At 38.5% G+C, this 26914-nt stretch overlaps 2 protein-coding genes across 13 annotated transcripts in view; both read right to left on the bottom strand.

Annotated features, from left to right (window-relative positions):
- Nucleotides 1–22236, bottom strand: part of CUBN (cubilin) — a 282579-nt gene extending 260343 nt beyond the window's left edge. The window contains exons 1-2 of one of the 6 annotated variants that reach the window (XM_061126294.1): nucleotides 20883–22236; nucleotides 19914–20023 (exon numbers count right to left, since the gene is read on the bottom strand). Coding sequence is in view for 4 of the 6 variants with exons in the window: in XM_061126296.1 (XP_060982279.1) it covers nucleotides 65–177 (113 nt within the window). In the remaining 2 variants the exon portion in view is untranslated. Of the gene's footprint in view, nucleotides 1–64; nucleotides 560–19913 lie in introns of those variants that run through there. The other 5 variants (XM_061126293.1, XM_061126296.1, XM_061126295.1 and 2 more) reach the window with 5 other exon arrangements.
- Nucleotides 22237–22374: 138 nt separating this feature from the next.
- TRDMT1 (tRNA aspartic acid methyltransferase 1) overlaps nucleotides 22375–26914 on the bottom strand; it is a 64592-nt gene continuing 60052 nt past the window's right edge. For all 7 annotated transcript variants that reach the window (XM_061126301.1, XM_061126303.1, XM_061126300.1 and 4 more), the window contains one exon: nucleotides 22375–24128. In XM_061126301.1, the coding sequence (XP_060982284.1) occupies nucleotides 24028–24128 (101 nt within the window). In that variant the 3' untranslated portion in view covers nucleotides 22375–24027. The remainder of the gene's footprint in view (nucleotides 24129–26914) is intronic.

Below are 26914 nucleotides of genomic sequence, written 5' to 3' on the forward strand. Positions count from 1 at the left end.
ATTTGCGAAAACTGATGAGGAACCACCCAAGTCCACCAGCAGAATGACCCATGTGTGTACTTACTGTTGGAGGTCAATATTTCTTTTTTGTCTCTGCAGTGCAAGTCCTCCATCCTCACTGTATGATGCAGCAAACATCAATAAAATAACCAGACTCCCAAGAAAAAGTGAGGACATGTTCCTCACCAGCCTCCTGGGTCGTCAGGAAGGAGGGAGGCCGCTCTCCCAGCCGAGTGTGGGAGTCCAGAGAACCAAGCCTGGCAGGTATACTTTGACCTGTGGATTGTCCTACACTTTTCAGTCCTTTCTTCTTTGCCCTGGAAGCCTACGTTATTTTTTTCTTCCTGAGGGATGTAAATGATCTTAGATCTTCAATACTCTTCAACTTGTGAGAGGTCAAAATCTACCTCTAAGTGATGCACAACTTAATCATTACCTATTTGACCTTTGAAACAGTAGCAAATGGCTTTGGAAACATCCACTAAAACACTCCTTGCTTAAGAAGTAACTGGCTTTCAACAAATGCTATTGGGAACTGTTGGATATCCACATGGAAAAGAATGAAGTTGGACCCAGTCTTCAAATTATATAGAAAAAAATAATACAAAATGAGTCAAATACCTACCTAAATATAAGAGCTAAAACCATAACACTCTTAGGAAAAAACATAGGGGAAAATCTTCATGATTTTGGATTCCACAATGATTTCTTGGATATGACACCAAAAGTAGAAACAACAAAAGAGAAAAAAAAAATAGGTAAGTGGGACTATTTCAAAATGAAAAACTTTTATATATTAAAAGACACTAAACTGAAGTCGCTCAGTCGTGTCCGACTCTTTGCGACCCCATGGACTGTAGTCTACCAGGATACTCAGTCCATGGGATTTTCCAGGCAAGAATACTGGAGTGAGTTGCCATTTCCTTCTCCAATTAAAACTATCAATCGTGAAAAGGCAACTTAAAAATGTGAAAACTTTGCAAATCATACATACGATTAAGAAGTTAGTATGCAGAATACAGAGAATCCCACAACCTAACAGCACAAAATAAGTAACCCTATTAAGCAATGGGCAAAGAAAATCAACATTTCTTCTGAAAAGATATACAGATGGCCAAACAGCACGTGAAAAGATGGCTCAGTGTCATTTATCACTGCTGCTGCTGCTGCTGCTGCCAAGTCGCTTCAGTCGTGTCCGACTCTGTGCGACCCCATAGACGGCAGCCCACCAAGGCTCCCCGGTCCCTGGGATTCTCCAGGCAAGAACAATGGAGTGGATTGCTATTTCCTTCTCCAATGCATGAAAGTGAAAAGTGAAAGTGAAGTCACTCAGTTGTGTCCGACTCTTAATGACCCCATGAACTGCGGCCAACCAGGCTCCTCCATCCATGGGATTTTCCAGGCAAGAGTACTGGAGTGGATTGCCATTGCCTTCTCCACTAGGAGAGTACAAATCAAAACCATAGTGAGATAACATTTCACACTCATAGGATGGCTACTGTCACACAAAAGTGGAAAATAACAACTATTAGGCGAGAATGTGAAAAAATTAGAACCCTGGTGTACTGCTGGTGAGAATGTAAAATGATATAGTCACTATAAAACAGTATGACAGTTCCTCAAAAAATTAAACATAGAATGACCATGCATGTGTACTAAGTCATTTCAGTCACGTCTGACTCTTTGCAACACTATGAATGAAGCCTGCCAGGCTTCTCTCTAGGCAAGAATATTGGAGTGGGTTGCCATGCCCTCCTCCAGGGGATCTTCCCAACCCAGGGATTGAATCCGAGTCTCTTTTTTTCTCCTGCATTGGTAGGCAGATTTACCACTAACACCACCTGGGAAGCCCTAGAATGATGATCTAGCAATTCTACTTCTGGCTATAATAATTGAAAACAGGGACTCAAAGAGATATTTGTACAACTATGTTAATAGCTGCATTATTTACAACAGCCAAAACATGGAAGCAAGCCAAATGTCCATCCAAGTGTTCACTGACAGATCTGAATGGAAAACAGAATGTGTTACATATATATATAATGGAATATTATTCATCCTTAAAATGAAGGAAATTCTGACATGCTACAATATGGATGAATCTTGAAGATGTTACGCTAAGTGAAATAAGCCAGTTATGAAAGAACAAATACGGTATGATTCCATTCATATGAAGAACCTAAAGTAGTAAGATTCATAGAGACAGAAAGTAGAGTGGTGGTTTCTAGGGCTGGGGGTAGGAAGAATGGTGAGATATTGTTTAAAGGATAGAGTTTCACTTTGGAAAGATGAAAAAAAGTTCTAGAGACAGATAGTGGTAATGGTTGCACAACAGTGTGAATGTATGTAATGCCACTGAACTTAAAAATTACTCCTTTAAATAAGCTCTGCAGCTTGATATTATGGAGAGATGGAACACTGTCTTACACCTGTTCTATTCAATCAAAAGAACAAAAATAGCAAAAATAGCTGACAAGTTGATACTTTCTTTACGTGATACTGGAGGTCAAACTTTCTTTACGTGATACTGGAGGTCAAATGATGCATTCTTTGTTCTTTTGTTATTTAAGAAATGGGTGTCATACAACAATGGTATTTCAAGTTGAATACATTTTTTTTAAGTTAAATTAGTTCGAAGTTTGTTTAAAAGTTAACAATTTGGTGTAGGGGTGGGGGGAAATCTTGACTATGAAATAGTTGTCAACTTTAAGAACAAGATAAAACAGGATGTGTTAGAATATTCCAACACAAACGACCATTCTAACTCTGAACTTTGAACGGAACATAACTATTTTCATGATTCTATTTCGTAAAGGTCACTGCATTCAGCCTATCTTTCAGAGCAATAAAAGATGTCTCCAGCATATTTCAAAAAGAACTTCGTTTTTTTAACAGAATTTTCCTGTTTTACTAATGTGCTTACTAAAACAAAGTCAAGATAATTTCTCTACTCTGAGTCGAGTCATCCAATTCTTAATTGTCCCTCATGCTAGAAAGAAAAGAAACATTCTTTCAAGGTCTGACTGACTTTGGATGACTTAGGGAATTTTATATCCAGCTCACCTGCTCAACTCTAGCTGAGATCAATAGATAAGTCAGACAGTCTGCACATGATGACTCAGTGGAAACAATATAAAAATCAATTGCTGTTCCTCCAGCATTATCATTCATTCTTTTGGCCTGCCTTATTTGGAATTTCTTCAATAAAAATAATATAGTTGTCGAATCTATGACCTTTAGACTTAGAAGGTGAATAATCTCCTGTCTCCCTTTCCCAGAGTAAATGCTGTATAAACCTGAAATCCTGTCTTTCAGACTGGCAAAACTCCCATTTCCTCCCTAAATCAGAATGCATTCCACAAAGATCCTTCACATGCCCTTTCTGTATTAGCCATTCTACGAAATGACAGGAATGCAAGATGGGATATGTTGCAGATTTTTCTCTCCGAAGTCAACTCTAGGGAAGCTCACTGGGCTCAGGGTAAGAACATGGGCTTGGAAGTTCATTCGTCTGGGTTTAAATGCAGCTCCATCACTGTCTGAGCATATGACCCTTTCTTCATCAGCAAAAAGATAATAATAACAGCACTGAAGGTGTACAAAATGTTTAGCACACCTGGTCTCTGGCATGTAAATGTCCACTAACTACAAACTGTGATTATCATGTAAATAAATATAACAATTCTCCTTCCTCTCCCACCACTTGAACTTGGGTTTCTTAAAGCAGGGAATGATGCAAGAATCCACAGGCAACTTAAAAAGCTTCGGCACAAGGAAAATGGGGGTGCCTTATCTCCCTTTCTACAAGAGAGGATTTCAGAACACGGACATGCATGGAGGACTTTGAGTGAAGAGGGGGATAGCTGAACTGCAGCTGGGGATGCAAGGCCAAAGTAAACTGATGTCTGAGAACCAGGCGAAGTGGTGTCAGGAAGCAAGGAAGCACTCCACATGGGCAAGTGGAGGCAACATTAGACTTGAATCCAAGAGTCTCCAAGAGCAGGCAACCCAAAGGGAACAAACTCTTCCCTGAGCCGGAGCTGAGGAAACAGAGGAAGGAGAGGGTTTGCCCTGGGAGCTGCTCTATGCTGGGGAGGAGCGTGTGAGAGGACACCTAAGAAAGCCATAAGACACTTTTTCACATTCAGGACACTAATAACATCCATGACTTTTATACATCTTAAGTTTGTCACGAGGTCTGCTGTGTTCTTGGTTTCCAGCTTTTGGGATCTACAGCAAGGTGAATGTCAATGTGTTTTGCTTTGCTGCAGACGTCACACATGGTAAATGGACTTCCTCCATCTCTAAGTGCAGTGTTACTAATCAATGATTCGTGACCTGCTGACTTGTGCTCCCAATCCTGTCCCAGGACGTCACCTTCCAACCTCTCTCTCCTCCCAGCTGCTCAGCAATTCTTACAGAATTTTCAGTTCCTTCTCTTCCTCTCTTTCCCTCCTTACAAAAAAGAATCAGAATTATCTTCTCCTTTCTTCCTTTACCCTTTCCAAAACATCTTAGTACAACCTTTGCTTCTCATGCACCATCCACTTCACTTCCTTTTTCTATCTGAATACCCAAGTCCCCAGTGGTTTTAGTAATCCCCAACACAACACACTAATGAAATTCATGAATGACTCAATTCACAGAGGAAAATTCTATAGTCATCAAAACTGTACATGAAAGTAAATCCCAGTATACTAGAATTTCACTCAAGGGTAAGTGCTGGCTGAGAGGCATCACTGTAATCATAAAGCTGATAAGTAAAAGTAAAAGTCGCTCAGTAGTGGTTGACTCTTTGTGATCCTATGTATTACACAGTCCATGGAATTCTCCAGGCCAGAACACTGGAGTGGGTTGCTATTCCCTTCTCCAGGGGATCTTCCCAACCCAGGGATCGAACCCAGGTCTCTTGCATTGCAGATGGATTCTTTACCACCTGAGCCACCAGGGAAACCCAAAGTTGATTAGGATTAAAAAAAAAAAAAAAAAAACCACAACAACAAAAACAATAGAGAACAGAATTAACCAAATTAACTGCCAGGGAAGGGCAATGCAGGCTTCCCAAGAGCCAGTTGAGTCTTACAGAATATATACAAGTTTTCCAGACAAAGCAGTGGGACTGGGAGTTTTAGACAGAAAAAAAGGGCACATCTAAAGTTTTTCAGTTACAAAACAACTAAGTATGGTTACAATGCAAATGCATTTTTAAGTGGAAAGGAAGTCAGATCAAGAAGGACCATGAAATGTCATTTTAATGAGTTTAGATCCTACTTTATTCTTTAATAATGGAGCATTATGAGGGTATTTTAGACAGGGTCATGTTTGCATTTTACAAACAGACCTGCAGAGCCAAGTCTAATTCCCAGAGTCACTGAGGAAGTTGTGGTACAGCTAAGGTGTGACCTGGGGAGGCCTTGGTTGAAGTACTGGCAGAGAGAGCAGGAGACAGTGAGAGAGGTATTTAGGAAACAGGATCTACAAAAAAATATATGTTGGGGCAGTTAAGCAAGAAAAGGGAAGTGATGCTCAGGTTTCTTGCTTGAGAAATTGGCAGGACAGAGGTGTCAGGAACCAATTAATAATAATCAGGGGAAGGAGGTTTTGGAGAAAAGATAAGAGTTCAGATTTAGATGCACAGAGATCTGAGGAATAGATGCCCCTTCCCCCTGCCCTGCCCTGCCCTGCTGCCACACGGCCATACTCTACAAATGGTTTAGTCATCAGTGGTGGCTGCAGCGAAGATTCAGAGATGGCTGAGACTACAATCTTGCTACTCAAAAGTGTGGTCAATTGACCCAGCACAGACTTTATCCAGGAGCTTGTCAGTTCAGTTCAGTCGCTCAGTCATGTCTGACTCTTTGCGACCCCATGACTGCAGCACACCAGGCTTCCCTGTCCATCACAACTACCAGAGCTTACTGAAACTCATGTCCATTGAGTCGGTGATGCCATCCAACCATCTCATCCTGTCATCCCCTTCTCCTCCCACCTTCAATCTTTTCCAGCATCAGGGTCTTTTCTGGTGAGTCAGTTCTTTGCATCAGGTGGCCAAAGTATTGGAATTTCAGCTTCAGCATCAGTCTTTCCAATGCATATTCAGGACTGATTGCCTCTAGGACTGACTGGTTGGATCTCCTTACAGCCCAAGGGACTCTCAAGAGTCTTCTCCAACACCACAGTTCAAAGCATCAATTCTTCAGAGCTCAGTTTACTTTAGAATTCAACTCTCACATCCACAAATGACTACTGGAGAAACCATAGCTTTGACTAGATGGACCTTTGTTGGCAAAATAATGTCTGTTATTTAATATGCTGTCTATGTTGATCATAGCTTTTCTTCCAAGGAGCAAGCGTCTTTTAATTTCATGGCTGCAGTCACAATCTGCAGTGATTTTGGAGACCCCCAAAATGAAGTTTCTCACTGTTTCCATTGTTTCCCCATCTATATGCCATGAAGTGATGGAAGCAGAGGCCATGAGCTTGGTTTTCTGAATGCTGAGTTTTAAGCCAACTTTTTCACACTTCTCTTTCACTTTCATCAAGAGGCTTTTTAGTTCTTCACTTTCTGCCATAAGGGTTGTGTCATTTGTATATCTGAGCTTATTGATATTTCTTCTGGCAAACTTGATTCCAGCTTATGCTTCATCCAGCCCAGCATTTCACATGATGTACTCTGCATATAAAGTTAAATAAGCAGGGTGACAAATTACAGCCTTGACATACTCCTTTCCAGATTTGGAACCAGTCTGTTGTTCCATGTCCAGTTCTAACTGTTGCTTCTTGACCTGCATACAGATTTCTCAAGAGGCAGGTCAGGTGGTCTGGTATTCCCATCTCGAAGAATTTTCCACAGTTTATTGTGAACCACACAGTCAAAGGCTTTGGCATAGTCTATAAAGCAGAAGTAGATGTTTTTATGGAACTCTCTTGCTTTTTTCATGATCCAACAGATATTGGCAATTTGATCTCTGGTTCCTCTGCCTTTTCTAAAACCAGCTTGAACATCTGGAAGTTCACTGTTCACGTACTATTGAAGCCTGGATTGGAGAATTTTGAGCATTACTTTGCTAGCGTGTGAGATGACTGTAACTGCGCAGTAGTTTGAACAGTCTTTGGCATTGCCTTTCTTTGGGATTGGAATGAATACTGACCTTTTCCAGTCCTGCGGCCATGGCTGAGTTCTACAAATTTGCTGGCATATTGCGTGCAACACTTTCACAGCATCATCTTTTAGGAATTGAAATAGCTCAACTGGAATTCCATCACCTCCACTAGCTTTGTTTGTAATATTCCCTTGGTATCTCTAATTTTCTTGAAGAAATCTCTAGTCTTTCCCATTCTATTGTTTTCCTCTGTTTCTTTGCATTGATTGCTGAGGAAGGCTTTCTTACCTCTCCTTGCTATTCTTTGGAACTCTGCATTCAAATGGGTATATATTTCCTTTTCTCCTTTGCCTTTTGCTTCTCTTCTTTTCTCAGCTATTTATAATACCTCTCAGAAAAACATTTTGCCTTTTTGCATTTCTTTTTCTTGGGTATGGTCTTGAGCCCTGTCTCCTATACAATGTCAGGAACCTCCGTCCATAGTTCTTCAGGCACTCTGTGTATCAGCTCTAATCCCTTGAATCTGCTTGTCACTTCCACTGTATAGTCATAAGGGATTTGATTTAGGTCATACCTGAATGGTCTAGTGGTGTTCCCTACTTTCTTCAATTTAAGACCACCTTCCCCTAAACAAGATAGTGGAGTAGAAAGACGTGTACTCTTCTTTTCCTGTGAGTACTCCAAAATTACAACCTGCTGCTGAACAACTGTTGATAGGAGAATGTTGGATTCCAACAAAAACAAATGCCACATGTCCAATGGCAAAGGATAAGTCCCAACAAGATGGTAGTCAGGGCAAAATCATATTTAGAATCAAACCCATACCTGCCAGAGATGGGTGGAGGGCTTAAACAAAATCTTGTGTGCACCAGGAGACCCCACAGAGACTAAGTCAGCCCTGCCTTTGAATGTTTCAGTGTCTCCTGCAGAGGTACAGGTCAGCAGTGGCCTGCCACAGGGCCAGGGGCTCTGGGAGCAGCAGACCTGGGTATGACATAAGCCCTCTTAGAGGAGGCTGCCATTAACCCCACCACAGGGCTGCCAGAACTTACACAGGACTGCAGAAACAGCCTCTTGGGAGAGCACAAACAAAACCTTATGTGCACCAGGACTCAGAAGAAAGGAGCAGTGACCCCACAAGAGACGGCCCAGACTTGCCCGTGAGCATCCAGGAGTCTCCGACAGGGGCATGAGTTGGTGGTGGCCTGCTTCAGAGTCAGGGGCACTGAGCATGCACAGCAGTGCATGCATGGGACCTTTGAAGGAGGTCGCCTTTATCTTCATTACCTCCACCATAGTTTGGCCTCAGGTCAAACAACAGGGAGGGAATACAGCCCAGCCCATCAACAGAAAATTGTACTAAAGATTTACTGAGCATGGCCTTGCTCACCAGAGCAAGACCCAGTTTCCCCCTCAGTCTCTCCCATCAGGAAGCTTCCATAGCCTCTTATCCTTATTCATCAGAGGACAGACAGAATGAAAACCACAATCACAGAAAACGAATCAAGCTGATCACATGGACCATAGTCTTGTCTAACTCAATGAAACTATGAGCCATGCCGTGTAGGGCCACCAAAGATGGATGGGTCATGGTGGAGAGTTATGACAAAATGTGGTCCACTGGAGAAGGCAATGGCAAACCACTTCAGTATTCTTGCCTTTAGAACCCCATGAACAGTATGAAAAGGCAAAAAGATAGGACACTGAAAGATGAACTCCCAAGGTTGGTAGGTGCCCAATATGCTACTGGAGAAGAGTGGAGAAATAACTCCAGAAAGAATGAAAAGACAGAGCCAAAGCAAAAACAACACTCAGTTGTAAATGTGACTGGTGATGGAAGTAAAGTCCGATGCTGTAAAGAGTAATATTGCATGGGAACCTGGAATGTCAGGTCTGTGAATCAAGGTAAATTGGAAGTGGTCAAACAGGAGATGGCAAGAGTGAACATCAACATTTTAGGAATCAGTGAACTAAAATGGACTGGAATGGGTGAATTTAACTCAGATGACCATTATATCTACTATTGTGGGCAAGAATCCCTTAGAAAAAATGGAGTAGCCCTCAGTCAACAAAAGAGTCTGAAATGCAGTACTTGGATGTAATCTCAAAAACGACAGAATGATCTCTGTTCATTCCCAAGGCAAACCATTCAATATCACAGTAATTCAAGTCTATGCCCCAACCACTAATGCTGAAGAAGCTGAAGTTAAATGGTTCTATGAAGACCTACAAGACTGTCAAGAACTAAAACCCCCAAAAGATGTCCTTTTCATCATAGGTGACTGGAATGCAAAAGTAGGTAGTCAAGAGATACCTGGCGTAACAGGCAAATTTGGCCTTGGAGTACAAAATGAAGCAGGCCAAAGGCTAACAGAGTTTTGCCAAGAGAATGCACTGGTCATAAGAAACACTCTCTTCCAAAAACACAAGAAAAGACTCTACACATGGACATCACCAGAAGGTTAATACCAAAATCAGATTGATGATATTCTTTGCAGCCAAAGATGGAGCTTTATATAGTCAGCAAAAACAAGACCAGGAGCTGACTATGGCTCAGATCATGAACTCCTTATTATCAAATTCAGGAGCATGTCAGAAATGCAAAAATCTTCAGTTCAACCTCAGATCTACTGAATCTAAATCTGCATTTTACAAAGACCCTCCCTTCCTGACCCAGGGAGTGAAGGCATCTTCACAGAAGAGAGGCACATGGTCTCCACAAGTGCATCTCTATTTTTCCTTAGGTTTATCTTCTAACTTTCCATAACTTCCTTTTCTGTTTTCTGTTTTTTATCTTCTTTTGTTCTACTTTCTGAGAAATTCTTTGCTATTTATCTTTTAAAATGTGTATTGAATTTTAAAAATTTTTTGGCATTATATTTTTAATTTCAAAAACTTTCTCATTCTTCTTTTGTGTTGTAACATCTCCTATTACTCTAAAAACAGCTGCTACTTGAAGTTTTCTTCTGCTTACTGCATAGTCTTGATTTCTCTAGTTTTTTTTTCTGTTTGCTTGTTTATATCGATTTCATCTCAGAGGCTTTCCTCAAATACTTATTGATCTTTTTGCACTCATTTTAACTTAAAAATAGGACATTAAAGAGTGGATGATAAGCTTTGTGTGATGGTCAGTGTTCATAACTTGTAGACTTTATCATGGGGTGGTTGAATGGCAAGCTGACAATTTCATTGTGGAATACCAAATGTCAATTTTTGAAGATATGTTTTCCCCAGGGACATATAATTCCTTCAGAAAAAAAAAAAAACAACAACTCCAGTTTTCTACCTGGGTAAGGAAAGTTCACTGGAAATTTTACTGTTTAGTGTGCAGATTTTATTTAGTCCCTTGTTTCCATATTTTTTCCAAATGCTTGGAAAGCAGCTCAATTCTATATTAATATAATTCTTATAAGTTATTTTATATATCAATATTTATTTTTCATTCCTATTAGTTTCATCTTAATTTCATTGTTTTATAGTTTTAATATGCATTTATTGCAAACATGACAGCCTCAATAATGAGGGAAATTCAAAGCAGAAGTCATGACTTTCTCTGGCTTGCAATAAAGACATATGTATAAATCTAGACCATTGTAATAAAGCAATGTTATAAACAAGGGTGAGACAACATGGAATAACATACTAGTATGCTTTTAGGAAAACAGCATGAACCAAACTGAAAAAGAGGCCCTAAACCCAGTCTGGGCAGACTGTAGATACACTGGTTCTGTAAACCAAGGAGGGTCATTTTAGAGACAGGTGGTTGGGTAAAGGTGGGGGCATTGATTAAGGGCCTTAAGTGGCAGTTTGAAGAATTGTGATTTAATCTTTTTTATTTAATAGGGAGCTGCTCTTGTATCTTGAGTGAAAGAATCCTTATGTGATATTTCTGGCAGGCCAGCTGAACTTACCTGGAGGCCTGGATGAATGTAGAAGTCACAAGAATAGAGAGAGAAGGTTAAAAGAAAAAGGTGCTTGGGAGGAAGATGGGCAAGAGTCTCACACCCTGTACTCCAGCTCCCATCTCATTTCATAGCTTCAACCTGGCTTTGGTGCTTTCCATTTTAATATCAGTTTAAAACAGAACACTGCAGAATTAATCTGTTTTCAGTCATTAATGGAAACATTTGTGAATATAATGATCTGTCTCAAACTTTTTGACACTTAATTCACTCTTTTTCAGGTAACTCACATTGCTTGAAAGGTACGTTTACATAAGCCAGTTTTTGTGATGTTCAGCAAATGGTCTGAACAATTTACTATTGTTCCAATTGCCTATTTCATTTTCCATGAAAGATTACATAAAATAATTATGAAACTGATGCAAGTTTAAAACTATTCATTTGCTCATTTCATGGAAAATGCATTACCTCTCAGGAAATTACCAAATTCACTGCTGCAACAAACTGACCTTTCTGAATGCCATGTGGTCTTAGGGAACACAACCCAGACATTTGTTCTCCATGCTCATTACTACAATGATTGCAATTATCCTTGAGTAGAACAAAAAAAAAAAATTTTTTTTTTAAAGAATGATGAGTTAATCATTACCATTTGAATAATTCAGGTTTGGCAGAGATTTTCCTGAAGAGGTAGATTTTATTACTGATTATTGAGATTTTGGAAGAACCTTTTGCTTTTTTTGTTTCATATTTTTATAACTACAATCATCCTTAAATAAAGAAAGAAGATGTAACAGGAAATTCGTATCCGGAGGGAGACCTGTAACAGAGCTTCACATAAGGAACAGAGGGTGCTAATGCACATATACAGATACATACACATAGGGGCTGTATATTAACAAAAACTAATGTCACATGTTCTGAAAAACATAAAATATGTACTGCAGAGTCTTGTGCCATTGTGAGACTTGGACTGTTAAGGATAGGACACACAGCAGAGAAAACATACAGTGCTGGAATTAATGGCTCCAAAAGCCAGTGGGAAAACTCAACACAGTTGTCTCTACCTCCCACTGCTCTGGACACAGGACTTCAGCACTTCTGCTGGATTCATCTGAGCTTGATTCTGTGAAGGTGTGAAGTTGTGCAGTGGAGATTAGCTTTGATGAGGACCACGGGGAAACCCTCCTGACATCCCCTTCCAAGGCAACCTATAAAGAACAAAATAAGTTTTCTACATGGTGATTCCCAAAACTCTCTGAAAAAGCCACTGAAGTGAAAGATTTAGACACCTTTCATACTGTAATCAAAGAAAATGCCAGATTGTATTAACACGTCATGTGAGTGACTGTAGCAATGCAGGTGGTAAATAATTGCTACTCTAATCTTTTGAAAAGGGGGAAGTGTATTTTTATAGGGTCTTCCCAGGTAGTGCTAGTGGTAAAGAACCTGCCTGCCAATGCAGGTATAAATAAGAGATCTGGGTTCAGTCCCTGGATTGAGAAGATCCCCTAGAGGAGGGCACAGCAACCCACTCCAGTATTCTTGCCTGGAAAATGCCATGTATAGAGGAGCCTGGTGGGCTACAGTCCATAGCCTCAAAAAGAGTTGGACACGGCTGAAGCGACTTAGCATGCATGCACTTTTATAACAGAATTTTGTGTCTGATGAGAGGGGGAGAGCAACAGAGCACATCGGGGAAGCAATATGCTGTGGGGAAGAGGGTAGGAAGAAGAATTTAAGGATACTTGGCAGCTACAGAACTCTGCCTCTTGTACTTTTAATTGGAGAGATACAAACAAGCAGTGCACAGAGGCATCTTTATCTGGTGAGGGGAGGCTTTGCTTCACGGATGTGATTGATGATGGGAGGAGTGTTTTAACAAGGCTGATGCCTCACAAAGGGCCATCATTCCCAGGGGGTGGGTTAATTGAAATGCCATACAGATCTGTGGGAAGATATAGGGTGTTGTCATCAAGGGCAGGAAGAAGGATTAGATGGCCTCACGTCTCACTCTCTGTGTTTTTAAGATCTATAAACACCAAAGCCTTTGTCCCTTTGTATTTTCCTTTTTTAAAACAGTATTTTGGGCCATATTTATTACAGAAATACTGCTGAATCAGGTTTTTTTAACAATTCCTAGACTGTCTTCAGAGGAGGCATAAACACTCACTTATAAAAATAAAATTAAAGGACTTCCCTGGTGGTCCAGTGGTTAAGACTCAGTGCTTCCAATGCAGGGGACCCAGGTTTGATCCCTGATCAGGGACCTAAGACCCCACATGCTGGTTGGTATAATCAAAAATTAAATAACAATAATAATAAAATAAATGGCTAGAGTTATACACAATTTGGGTATTAAATACATTTTTTATAATATCTAATGTGCTATTCTTATTTAGATTGACAGAATTCTTCCAGCAATTCCTCGTCATGAAAGATATAATGATTTTTCTATAATGCTCAGTATATTCATATATAACTCAGATTAATTGGACATTTATTTATTAAGTACTGATTATTTGTCGACAACTGAGAGAGGAGCTGAAGAGGCAGAATTGGGGAAGATACAGCTTTGCCCTGGAGGAAAAAAGTCTGGGGAGGTGATGGTATTGTCTGCCATCAGGTATAAAGCTAGATTACCTACGGTAGAGTTGGGGATCAGAGCATTGGTTTCGTAAGTAACAATCAGTTCAGTTTCAGTTCAGTCACTCAGTCTTGTCCAATTCTTTGCGACCCCATGGACTGCAGCACACCAGGCTTCCCTGTCCATCACCAACTCCCTGAGCTTGTTCAAACTCATGTCCATCGAGTCGGTGATGCTATCCAACCATCTCATCCTCTGTCGTCCCCTTCTCCTCCTGCCTTCAATTTTTCCCAGCATCAGGGTCTTTTCCAATGAGTCAGTTCTTCACATCAGGTAGCCAAAGTATTGGAGGTTCAGCTTCAGCATCAGTCCTTCCAATGAATATTCAGGACTGATTTCCTTTAGGATGGACTGCTTGGATCTCCTTGCAGTCCAAGGGACTCTCAAGACTCTTCTCCAACACCAAAACTCAAAAGCATCAATTCTTCATCGTTCAGCCTTCTTTATGGTTCAACTCTCACATCCACACATGACTACTGAAAAAACTATAGCTTTGACTAGACATACTTTTGTTGGCATAGTAATATCTCTGCATTTTAATATGCTGTCTAGGTTGATCATAGCTTTTCTTACAAGGAGCGAACATCTTTTAATTTCATGGCTGCAGTCACTATTCACAGTGATTTTGGAGCCCCCCAAAATAAAGTCTCTCACTGTTTCCCCATCTATTTGCCATGAAATGATGGAACCAGATGCCATGATCTTGGTTTTCTGAATGCTGAGTTTTAAGCCAACTTTTTCTCGCTTCTCTTTCACTTTCATCAAGAGGCTCTTTAGTTCTTTGCTTTCTGCCATAAGGGTGGTGTCATCTGCATATCTGAGGTTATTATTTCTCCCAGCTATCTTCATTCCAGCTTGTGCTTCATCCTGCTTGGCATTTCATAAGATGTACTCTGCATATAAGTTAATAAGCAGGGTGACATTATACAGCCTTGACATACTCCTTTCCCAATCTGGAACCAGTTTGTTGTTCCATGTCCGGTTCTAACTGTTGCCTCTTGACCTGCATACAGATTTCTCAAGAGGCAGGTTAGGTTGTCTGGTATTCCCATCTCTTTTAAGAATTTTCCACAGACTGTTGTGATCCACTCAAAGGCTTTGGTGTAGTCAATGAAGCAGATGTTTCCTTGGAACTCTCTTTCTTTTTCTATGATCCAATAGATATTGGCAATTTGATCTCTGGTTCCTCTGCCTTTTCCAAATCCAACTTGAACATCTGGAAGTTCATGGTTCATGTGCTGTTGAAGCCTGGCTTGGAGAATTTTGAGCATTACTTTGCTGGCGTGTGAGATGAGTGCAATTGTGTGGTAGTTTGAGTATTCTTTGGCACTGCCTCTCTTTGGGATTGGAATGAAATCTGACCTTTTCCAGTCCTGTGGCCACTGTTTAGTTTTCCAAGTTTGCTGGCATATCAAGTGCAGCGGTTTCACAGCATCATCTTTTAGGAATTGAAATAGCTCAACTGGAATTCCATCACCTCCATTAGTTTTGTTCATAGAAAGAATATTTTTAATTATAAAGTAATATAATTATACTACACTGAATGCAATATTCAAAGTCTGGCTTCTTTCACTTAGCATAATATTTTCAAGATTCATTTATGTTGTAGCATGTTATCAGTGTTTGATCCTTTTTTACAGCTGAATCTATTGTATGCATATACACATTTAAAAAAATTCATTCATCAGTTGAATACAATTGCTGTTTCCACTTTTTGGTTTTCATGAATTATACTGCTATGGACATTCATGTAAAAGTCTGTGTGTGGATATATGTTTTCAATTCTCTTTGGAATATGCTTTGGAGCATACTTGGGTCATATGATAACACATCATTTTGAGGAATAGCCAAACTTTGACAAAGAGGCTACTCATTGCATAATATTGGTTTCACAATCATATATTTCAGCATTGTTTTACTGCAGCACATTTATTATGCTTACAGTTTCGCTGTTTAATATTTTCATTCCTATAACATGCTGTTCTTTTGAATTGTATTATTAAGGCACATTTCCATTGTGGGTCCTGTTTTCACCATCCTTTTACTTTCAACCTACTTAAATTGTTTAATTTGCAGTGGGTTTCTTACCAAAGTATATAATTAAATGATGCTTTTTAATCCACTCTATCAATATCTGCAATTTAATTACTATATTTTGACCAACTATATTTAAGATAGCTATAGATCTGATAGAGCTTGTGTGCCATTCAATCACTTGTTTTCTGCTTGTTTCCTCTGCTTCTCATTCCTCTGTTAATCTTTTCTTGACTTCCTGTGGATTTCTTAGGATTCCATCTTGATTTATTTGTGTGCATTTCTTTGCAAAGTTTTTGCAGTGGTTGCTCTGGGTATAATAATATACCTACATGACTTACCACAGTCCATTGATGTCAGACTTTACCAGTTTAAGTGAAATAAAATCTCACTTCTTGAATTTCTCCCTTTTAAAAATCATTGTCTTGAGCATTAGATGGTATTATAATTTTTGTTTCAATCACAAAATGTGATTTATAAAACTGAGGGTAAACAGTTTACTGTAAGTATTCATAATTCTGCTCTTTCCATTCTTCTTTGTTCCTCCCTGATGTTCCAAAATGTCTTTTATAATTTCATTTGTTTGAAGAACATCCAATAGCTATTCTTAATGAGTAGGTCTGCTAGCAACAAACATTTTTAGTTTTGCTTCATTTGAGAATATCACTGTTTCCCCTTATTCCTGCAGGCTAGCCTGAATACCGAAACTTTCAATTAACAGTTTTTTCTTTCAGCACTTGAAAAATGTTATGCCACCTCCTGCTAGCCCCCATAGTTTCTGAAGAGAAACCTGCTGTCTTTCAAATTGTGTTCTGCTATAGTAATGTGCCCCTTCTCTCTGCTTTTTGTTTTTAATTTTTACATATTCAATTATAAACTGTCTTTGCATGGATTTCTTTCAGCCTATCCTATTTGGAGTCCACTCAGCTTCTTGAACTCACATATTTATCTTTTGCTAAATTTGAGATGTTTTCATCTACTATTTCTTTGCATATTCATTCAGGTCATTCTTTTTTTTCTCTTCTACTTCTTGGACTCTAAATATATGAATGTTGGCTCTTTTATTACTATTCCACAGGTCACTGAGTCTCATTTTTCCCGTCTTTCTTTTCTTTTTCAGATTAGTAATTCTATTGACCTACTTTCAAGTTCACTGATTCTATTCACTGATAGAATGAGCTGGCTTATTGTATTTTTCAGTTATATAATTGCCATTTTTTTTTCATTTTTTTTTAAATTGAGACAAAAATGCACATACCTTACTGGTTCTTTTTCTAACTTAAAAAAAACTTTTTGCTATTTCCTTGTTGAGCCTATTTTTTGTTTCAAAAGAATTTGCAAATACTTGTTAAGGCATTCTTATAATGGTTGTTTTAAAATCTTTGTCAGCTAATTCCAACATCTGATTTATTTTGAAGGTGTCATCAGTTGGCTGTCTTACTTGTGATTTCCTTGGTTCTTGGTACGAGAGGTGATTTTAGATTGTATCCTGAGTGTTTCATCTGTTAGAAGACTGTGGGTCCTATTTTAATCTTTTTATTTTAGCAAACAGTCCGTATGTTTAGCATGCAGGTCCTGGCCTACCTTTTGGTCTATGATTCCAGTGGCAGTTTAAGTTTCAGAGTCCTTGCAGTGTTTATTTGATGTATCTGGTGCTCATAGTGGCTTTTCAATGGTGCTACTTTAGGGGGAAGAGGTTTTCCCGAAGATGAGTCACCTGGTACCTCTAGGTTATGGGGAGAGAGTCTCCTGCCCATGGTGATGAAAACTTCAGAGTTAGACATTTCTGTGGTTGGAGGCCCCTTGCAGTGTCCTCTGGCTTCCCACTTCTCTCAGCAAGTGAAAGGAATCTCAGGCCCGGCAGGAAAATAGTGCTTCCCCTGGAACTTGCCAGTGGGGACCACTATACGCTGCCCTTGAGGTTTCTCTCAGACTCACCTGGTGGTGTTGGCAGGACTCCTGTTCCATCCTGGGCTTCTGTATGTTGCTAGCCTGGTGGTCAGGAAACACCAAGACTGGGTTACCTTCTTCTGTTGGGAGGTGGTAAGACATCCTGTAGCTATGCTCCCCCTCCAGTTTGGAGAGTACTTAGCTGGTTTATTTTCTTCTTTATACCTTTCAGAGTTTTCTTTCTGATGTCTCTTGCATTATTTCATAATCATATACATAGAAAATTGATAATCATACTTAGCGTGGAGGAACAAGGAGGGATGAGTCTCCCTCCTTTACAGACAACTCAGAATACAATATTTTAAGAAATTTATATCTGCACAACTTCCCCAAAGGCCAAAAGCACAAGTTCTACCCTAGAATTATTTTTTAAATTATGTATTCCAAAGGAGTATTCCTTTCTTGGCTATTCCTCTGTTAATAGAGGAAGTAGCAGTAACACAAATTAAAGTGACTTAAAGACACTTTAAATTCCACAGTATGATAGCCTTAGGCATCTTCTATATCAATCCAGTATGGTGACTATATTCACTCATTTACAAATTTTTACTGAGTTGTGCCAGGTACTGTCAGAGTCACTGGAAAGGCAGCAGTAAAAGAAAATTAAATCCTCATCTTCCTGGAAGTTTACATTCTCTAAATCATGGAATATTTTTTCATTTTAAACCAATTCAAATCATAGCCAACCATCCAGCTTATTGTCTATTCATCCATAGGATGAGCTCTCAAACAACAAACTCAGCTTACATCTATTTCACAAGAAGTATCACATTCCATTAGGTATTTTCAATCCTTTCATGTGTGTGTAAAATTAACTGTACTTGTGTTCATTTCCTAACTAGCTAAGTAAACAAAATAGCAACTATTTCAGTAAAAATTATATTTTCTGGGTGTTATGGATAAAAAAGGTGAAAGGGTGAGATCTCTTACAAAAAACGACTTGGACAGTGCTGGGTAGAGAGATCTGAAGACTGTATCTTCGGAAACAGATACAAGTTCAGTTCCAAACCTCTCTCCTCTCTTTAGACTCTTCAGGTGATCTCATCCAATTATAGAGCTAACTTTGCTAAATAAACATGCTCCATATTTAGACTATTACAATTTAAATCTGCCCTGATATGAACAAATATACAAACAAAATAAAGTATAGAGCAAATACTTGAAGTAAACAATGAAACCATAGTATGTACAAGCAAATAAATGAGAACATTTTAGGGCTACAAAGAAGAGTTCTATGAGAAAAGTAACTTCCTATCTTTCTTTGGGTGTGTGTACATTTCTATCTAAATTCAGATTTGTACAAAAATAAGATTTTGGGAGCAATAAGAATCAAATATGGTATAGCCGAGGGAGAGTTATAAGTGTTGGATATAACTGAAAGTAAGACTCAGAACCTACAGTAAATATATAACAAATTTATTTGAGAACATGAGAAATAAGAAGTGAAAAAAGTTCTTTGCATGTGTTCATATTTGTTGAACAAATACATTTAAAAAGGAATAAACTCAAAAATCAGGACAAAATAGTTTGAGTCAAGGCTGTGTAAGATTTTGAAGAATATAAGTATCTTAGTGTAAAATATCCTTAGAAGTCAAGGAGGTAGGTTAGAAAAATGGATTAAAAAAAAAAAAAAAAACATGAAGTTTAAACTTTTAGTAGCAAGGTAAAATAATAACAGGAGAGGAAAAATGGTGCAGAAAGAGTGACCAGTATAATTTAAAGTTGAAGAAGGTAGGTTTCTTACTGTCCTTTAATAAAACAGGCAAAGAAACTTTGCCAAGTGAAACATTATAGGTGTAAGTAGGCATCCTGGTGAGTATAATGAAAGGAGAAAGAGATAGTGGGAATAGCGGTAGGTCAAAAAAGATGCATGCTAAGGTAACTGAAAGGTGTATGCAGCACATTTTGACATCAGAAGCTGAGAAGAGATTTCAGTACAAGGAGGTTCAAAGGCTGTCTTGATAAACTGTATAACTAGTTCAATCACAGGCTGTAAGAGAACTAACTGTTGAAAGCTGAAGGGTCAAAGCTAATAGTAAGATAGTTTGCAATTGGTGGCCTCAAATAATCATAGATTTAAGCTGAACACAAAATTATGAAAAGTTACCCTTCTTTTCAATAACATAACTAACTCAGGAAAATATCCTTTCGCTGTCAATATGGGCTTAAAGATAGATTCTTATTGTGTTATCTTGGCTTATCTGGGAAGCTGTTAATTCTAATTTTTTATTTTAAATGATAAAGTTATCAAAACAAACAAAAAGAAACCAGACCCACTTTAGTTTGCAGGCAGACGAGGCAGCTGGCTTGCAGAAGGCATCCTTTAGTACATGGTTGAGGTTGGCTCGAACGAACGGCAGCCGCTACTTTATTCTGGATTGTTAGAGCTAGAATCAAACCAGTTTCATGTGTCTTTAGCGTCATTCCTCTACCCTCAAAGCCTCAGATTTAATAACTGCTGACTCCAACTAGTTTGAGGTTGGAACAAAAGACAGACTGTGATTTTAGGGTAAGGAATCCTACCCAGTATCTCAAAAAAAAAAAAAAGAAGTGAGAGGTAGTCTCTCAGCTTCCACAATTTCAACTCCTGGTTTTGTCTCTTTAAAAGGCTCTGTCTTGTGAAGGGAAAGTAAACTGGCTGGTGGTCAGAGGCATTCTCTCACTCTTAGGCGCAAGGCAGTACCTGCTGTGCAGGTCTGATTTAATGCCAGAGCACAATGTCCAGGGGCTTCTGAACCAAAAGGGTCAGCCGATCCCTCAGTACCAGCCACCATCCGGCTCCACTGTCTGCCAGCAGGGATTTTCAAGCTCCTTCTCCTATGACTACCTAACTCCTCTTCAAAATCACTTCCCAATATGATTCATTCTGTTTATATTGATTTATTTATCCCATGCATTATATTTGAGTGTGGAGAACTTACTAAAAATTTGAGGCAGGTAATAAATAGTCATTTAAAAGAGCATGCATGATGTAAAGCGGAGAACAAAAAATCCATTTCCTGTTAGAAATGGCAGAGATTTAATTACATATAGTTCTTTTTAAAAGGAGAGCCTATATTTTCCAAAATATTGAGTAAGTTTACACTAAGGCTGAATATCAGAATTTCCAAGGCAAATTTTATGCATATTTATTATCAATAACATATAGTGGGCATTCAATAAAATGACAAATTCTAAATTATGCATGTGTATATGCTAATTAAATGATAGTCTAGTAAATAGATACTAGTAAATAATGATACTCACCAGTGACTCAGACTGTAAAGAATCTGTCTGCAGTGCAGAAGACCTGGGTTTGATCCCTGGGGTTGGGAAGATCCCCTGGAGAAGGGAATGGCTACCCACTCCAGTGTTCCTGCCTGAAAGATTCCATGGACAGAGTCAAGTTGAACTTGACTGAGAGACTAGCACTTTCAATTTTTATGAGTTTTGTGCATGCCACTGTACTTTCAGTTCTAACTTAAAGGCAAAAGTCACCATCTGCCTATGGATGTATGTCAATACTTTTTCACAAAGCTATGTTTTATCTCCTAGTTTGTAAGCACAAGTCTGCACAGAGCCTTTATGTGTTTATTCCTGGTGCACTGTAACTTAACACAGATTGTGCACCATTGCACAATGGGCCAAAGGACACTATAATTACAACATAATCACAGTAAACTCTGAACCTTCCTATTGGTAAGGATCTTTTCATCAGTGACCAAAGCCTAGTGAAAGTGTGCCAAAGTGGTTTCAGATATGTATACTGTTGTTTATGAGACTGGTACTAAGCTTTATCTTTAAACACATACACAAAATGTAGACAGTGACAGTTGACATAAACATGCACTGGCCTACAGTTCCCTTAGACCCATATTTATCTATGAGTCCTCTGAAAAACTAGTTATGGAGAATGCCTTTTTTAACTGCAGCAAAATGCACATGAAAATGAAAGTGAAAGTCACTCAGTCGTGTTCGGCTCTTTGCAACCCGGTGGACTATAGTCCATGGAATTCTCCAGGCTTGAACACTGGAGTGGGAAAATGCACATAAAATTTGCCATTTAAACAATTCTCAAGTATGCAAGTCAGTGGCATTAAGTACATTCATACTGTCATGCATTCATACTGTTGTACCATTCTCCATCTCCAGAACACTCTCACCTCCCCAGAGCCTCCACATCCATTAAACACTAACACCCATTTCTCTGGTCCCCTGAGCCCTGATAAAGACATCTCTGTGAACTTGATTCTTATACATACCTCATACAAGTGAAATTATACAGACTTTGTCCTTTTGTGTCTGGTTTATTTCACTGAATATAATGTCTTCAAGGTTCATCCATGATGTAATGTATCAGAATTTCCTTCCTGTGTATAGCTGAATATCATGAATAAGGCTGCAATGAACACTGGCATACAAATATTTGAGTGCCAGCTTTCAATTCTTTTGGGTATAAACCTATAAGTAGAAGAGCTTTCTTATATGGGTAATTCTATGTTTAATTTTTTTAAAGGAATTGTCATCCTCTATAGAGGCTGCACTACTTTACATGCCCATCAGTAATACAGAGGGTTTCAATTTTTACACATCCGGAAGATTGTTTTTTAAGAATAAATATCTCATCTTATTTCTTTTCATTTCTCTTCTACCAGTCACTTGCTTTTATTACTAAAATCAAAATCACAGAATTTATGATGCAAGATTTAGTCAGATTAGAGCCCTAAACACAAGAATGGAAAGGGAGAGACAGAGAAAGTTAAAAGTTACGCCTTTTTTAATTGTGGTAAAATGTACATAAAAGGCAAAAGCAAGCTCTGAAAACAGCAAACTAAAGGTGCAAGTGAAGTCGCTCAGTCGTGTCCAACTCTTTGCGATACCGTGGACTGTAGCCCACCAGGCTCCTCTGTCCATGGGATTCTCCAGGCAAGAATACTGGAGTGGGTTGCCATTAAAGGGACGGTGAATTTTGTCTTTTAGAAGGAAGCAGAATTAAAGATAATTAGATAATGTGTACCTAAATTTTTCGTCAGTATGGCATACTGATGGAAAGGTAATCAATAGTTTAGGATTATTATTTCTGACATTTTTTGCAGACTGTTGCAAAAGGTGAGTGATACCAATTTATTCTAAAATATTGTACACATTTGTTTATATAAAACAATGTTCAAAAAATCAAAATTAAGTAAAATTATTCAATATTTTAAACAGGCTAGAATCATCATTTTAGAAATAGGATGAATCATCTTAAAGTAAAATGATAGATTCTTAAATCAAGCAAAGAAGAATTAAAGAGCCTCTTGATGAAAGTGAAAGAGGAGAGTGAAAAATGTGGCTTAAAACTCAACATTCAGAAAACTAAGATCATGGCATCCGGTCCCATTACTTCATGGCAAATTGATAGGGGAACAATGGAAACAGTGACAGACTTTATTTTCTTGGGCTCCAAAATCACTGCAGATGGTGACTGCAGCCATGAAATTAAAAGACGCTTTACTCCTTGGAAGAAATGCTACAATCAACCTAGACAGCATATTAAAACGCAGAGACATTACTTTGCCAATAAAGGTCCATCTAGTCAAAGCTGTGGTTTTTCCAGTAGTCACATGTGGATGTGAGAGTTGGACTATAAAGAAAGCTGAGTGCCGAAGAATCGATGCTTTTGAACTGTGGTGTTAGAGAAGACTCTTGAGAGTCCCTTGTACTGCAAGGAGATCCAACCAGTCAATCCTACAGGAAATCAGTCCTGAATACACATTGGAAGGACTGATGCTGAAACTGAAACTCCAATACTTTGGCCACCTGATGTGAAAAACTCACTAGAAAAGACCCTGATGCTGGAAAAGACTGAAGGTGGGAGGAGAAGGGGATGACAAAGGATGAGATGGTAGGATGGCATCACCGACTCAATGGACATGAGTCTGAGCAAGCTCTGGGAGTTGGTGATAGACAGGGAAGCCTGGAGTGCTGCAGTCCATGGGGTTGCAAAGAGTCAGAGAAGACTGAGCGACTGAACTGAAAGCAACTTTAAGTAACATACACAAACATATAGTATCTCAAGTTTATATATTATTTTATAATACTTTATAAGATATTCATGTAGACAATAAAATTCTAATGTTTCTAAACTTGTCTATACCATAATATCATAAAGGGAGTATTTAACATATATATTTACTACTTTCATATGAAAATATATTCTCCTGAAGCATAACAATAAATTTCACCTTACAAAACATAGTAATATAAATTTAAGGAAACAAAATGGCATTTTCCTGACCAACCCAAACTTCTTATTAAAGAGAAAGATAATTTAGTCAAAATCTGTCAAAATGAATTCAAAAAAGAACTTCAAAATTACTATCTAGATATGATAGAAAACTGTGACCCTCCATCAGAGTTATTTAAAAAATTAGTCACATAGGATTTTGATTAGTGTAGCTACAACATGCACGTTGAGACTATTTCCAAGTAGACGATAACGCTGTTTGACAGTTGTCATCTCAGGAAATCCTAGAAAAGAGAGATAATGATTTATAATACAATCATTTGAAATATTAACTTTCAGAGATAAAAAGATATATTCTTTGGTAAAGGCATAGTGGTCCCTGGTTGGGGAAACTATTAATAAGATCCAGCATGCCATGAGGTGTGGTAAAAAAAATAGAAAGTGAAAAAAAAAAAAAGCAAAGTATTCTATGTTTAATATTTATCTTAGTACTTATTAATAACATTATATATTCACAATATTATATGTACTGTATACGACTATAAAATATAGTGGAACTCAAACTTCAAGCATTATCAGAAAAAATCAGCTGATCCAAGGTTTATTCATGTTATAACATGTACTAATAGTTCATTCCTCTCCATGTCTGAATAATATTCTATCATATGGATATACCATATTTAATTTAGCCATCCATTCATTGACAGGACACGACTGAAGCGACTTAGCAGCAGAAGCAGCATTGATAGGTATTTGGGTTTTTCCCTACTTTTTTATTATTATAAACATTGCTGTTATGGACATGGACATATGTATGCACAGGTAAGTTTTTTTTTCAGTTCTCTTAGATATATACCTAGGGGTGAGACTGCAGGAAAGAGAAAGTGAAAGTCGCTCAGTCGTGTCTGACCGACTCTTTGCGACCCCATGGATTATACAGTCCTTGGAATTCTGTAGGCCAGAACACTGGAGTGGGTTGCCTTTCCCTTCTCCAGGGGATCTTCCTAACCTAGGGATCCAACCCAGGTCTCCCACATTGCAGACGGATTCTTTACCAGCTAAGCCACAAGGGAAACTGCAGGGTTATACCGTAACTCTATGTCTAACATCCGAGGAACTGCCAGAATGCTTTCTTAGGCAGTTGTACCACTTTATATTCCCACCAGTAGTGTACAGGGATCTGATTTCTCCACAACTTGTCAACACTGTTATTATCTGTCTTTTTGTGAAGTGGTATCATACTGTGCTTTTGATTTACCTTTCCCTAATATCTAATGATGTTGAACATCTTTTCATGGGCTTATTGACCATGCATCTATTTTCTTTGGAGAAATGTCTATTGAAATCCTTTGCCCACTTTTAAACTGGATTATTTTTCTTTTTATTGTTGAGTCATGAGACTTCTTTTTAGCAATATATTCTGGATACAAGTCCTTTATATTCTGCTTCTACAAACTGAAATTTTCATACTGAAGTTCTTTTTGCTACATTCTTTTTCAAAATGAAATCCCCTGCAGATACTGTTTTTGCTGGAACAAAACCTTGCACATACCACCATAAGAGACTGTCCAAGCATAAGAGTGGACACTAGAATCTTAGTTACAATCTCAGAATTCCACATTCAGAACCCTTTGACATAGCAATTAAAAAAGCAATTAGCTAATAAAGGAAGTAATTAAAGAGCATTACAAAAGCAAAAATTGGGCTTCTGTGGTGGCTCAGTGGTAAAGAATCCACCTGCCAATGCAGAAGACAAGCGTTTAATCCCTGATCCGGGAAGATTCCACATGCTGCAAAGCAACTAAGCTCCCGTGCGCAACTATTGAGCCTGTGCTCTAGAGCCCAGGAGCTGCGACTACGGAAGCCCTCACACCCTAGAGCTGGTGCTCCCCAACAAGAGAAGCCACCACAATGAGAAGCTTGTGCACTGCAACTAGAGAGTAGCCCCTGCTTGTCGCAACTAAAGAAAGGCCAGTACAGCAACAAAGACCCAGCTCAGCCAAAAATAAATACATAAATAAATTTATTTTTTAAAAATTTCAAAACTTAATAAAGTTGCTTCATCAACACTAGACATTACATTACCTGCAATAAAATAAGAATGATTACCATAATAAAACTATCATTGCAATGAAGCCCAGTCATATAATTCCTATCACAAAGATAATGTCTTAGGCAAGAACATTAGTCATCTCAGAAGTTATTTACTTCAAAGTAACCAGAGGTAGAAATATACCTACAAACAAACTTTAAGACTATCCCAGGGATGGTCCTTTGTGATATCAAGATTGTATCAATGGGGAAGACACCTCTGAAAACAAGCAAGATTTGTAAATGGAGGGAACACATGTATTTCTATGGCTGATTCATACTGATGTATGGCAAAAGCCATCACAGTATTGTAAAGTAATTTATCCTCCAATTAAAATAAATAAATTTTTAAAAAAATCCTATATATATAAGACACATACATATATACACATGCAATATATATGTGTATGTCTTTCATATATAGGTACTAAAATCTAAATTTGTTTATGGAAAAAAATTACATATTTTTTAAAGTTAAAAGATGACTTTTAAAAAACTTAGGTACCTTAAAAATAATAATCCTCTCCAAAACAAAGAAACCTAGAATTTAGGTCAAGATAGCAGCAATTATTCAGTAAGTGAAGGTTAGTGTCTGTCTCCTCCAAAGCCTGCTATCTCATGAATGCAGGCCACTGGCCACAAAGAGAAACAGGACAACATGTGCAGGAGGATCAATGCAAATCCATCACTACCGTGGACAAGTAGCTCCAAGAATGCCCATTCTGGAGCCAGGATTAATGATGTCAGAGGCCCACGTGAAGGACAGGCCTGTCACAGTGCCGCTCGCTGGTGACTATAGGGTTTGACTGACTATACACATCTATCACGCATTTTAAAAGAAGGTTTAAGCAATTTACCAATGCAGGGGACATGGGTTCAGCTCCTGGTCTGGGAAGATTCCACATGCCGTGGGTCAACTGAGCACATGCGCCCCAACTACTGAAGCCTGAACATCCTAGAGCCCAAGCTCCCAACAAGA

This window comes from Dama dama, chromosome 23 (genome assembly GCF_033118175.1).
Source record: "Dama dama isolate Ldn47 chromosome 23, ASM3311817v1, whole genome shotgun sequence".
Lineage (NCBI taxonomy): Eukaryota > Metazoa > Chordata > Mammalia > Artiodactyla > Cervidae > Dama > Dama dama.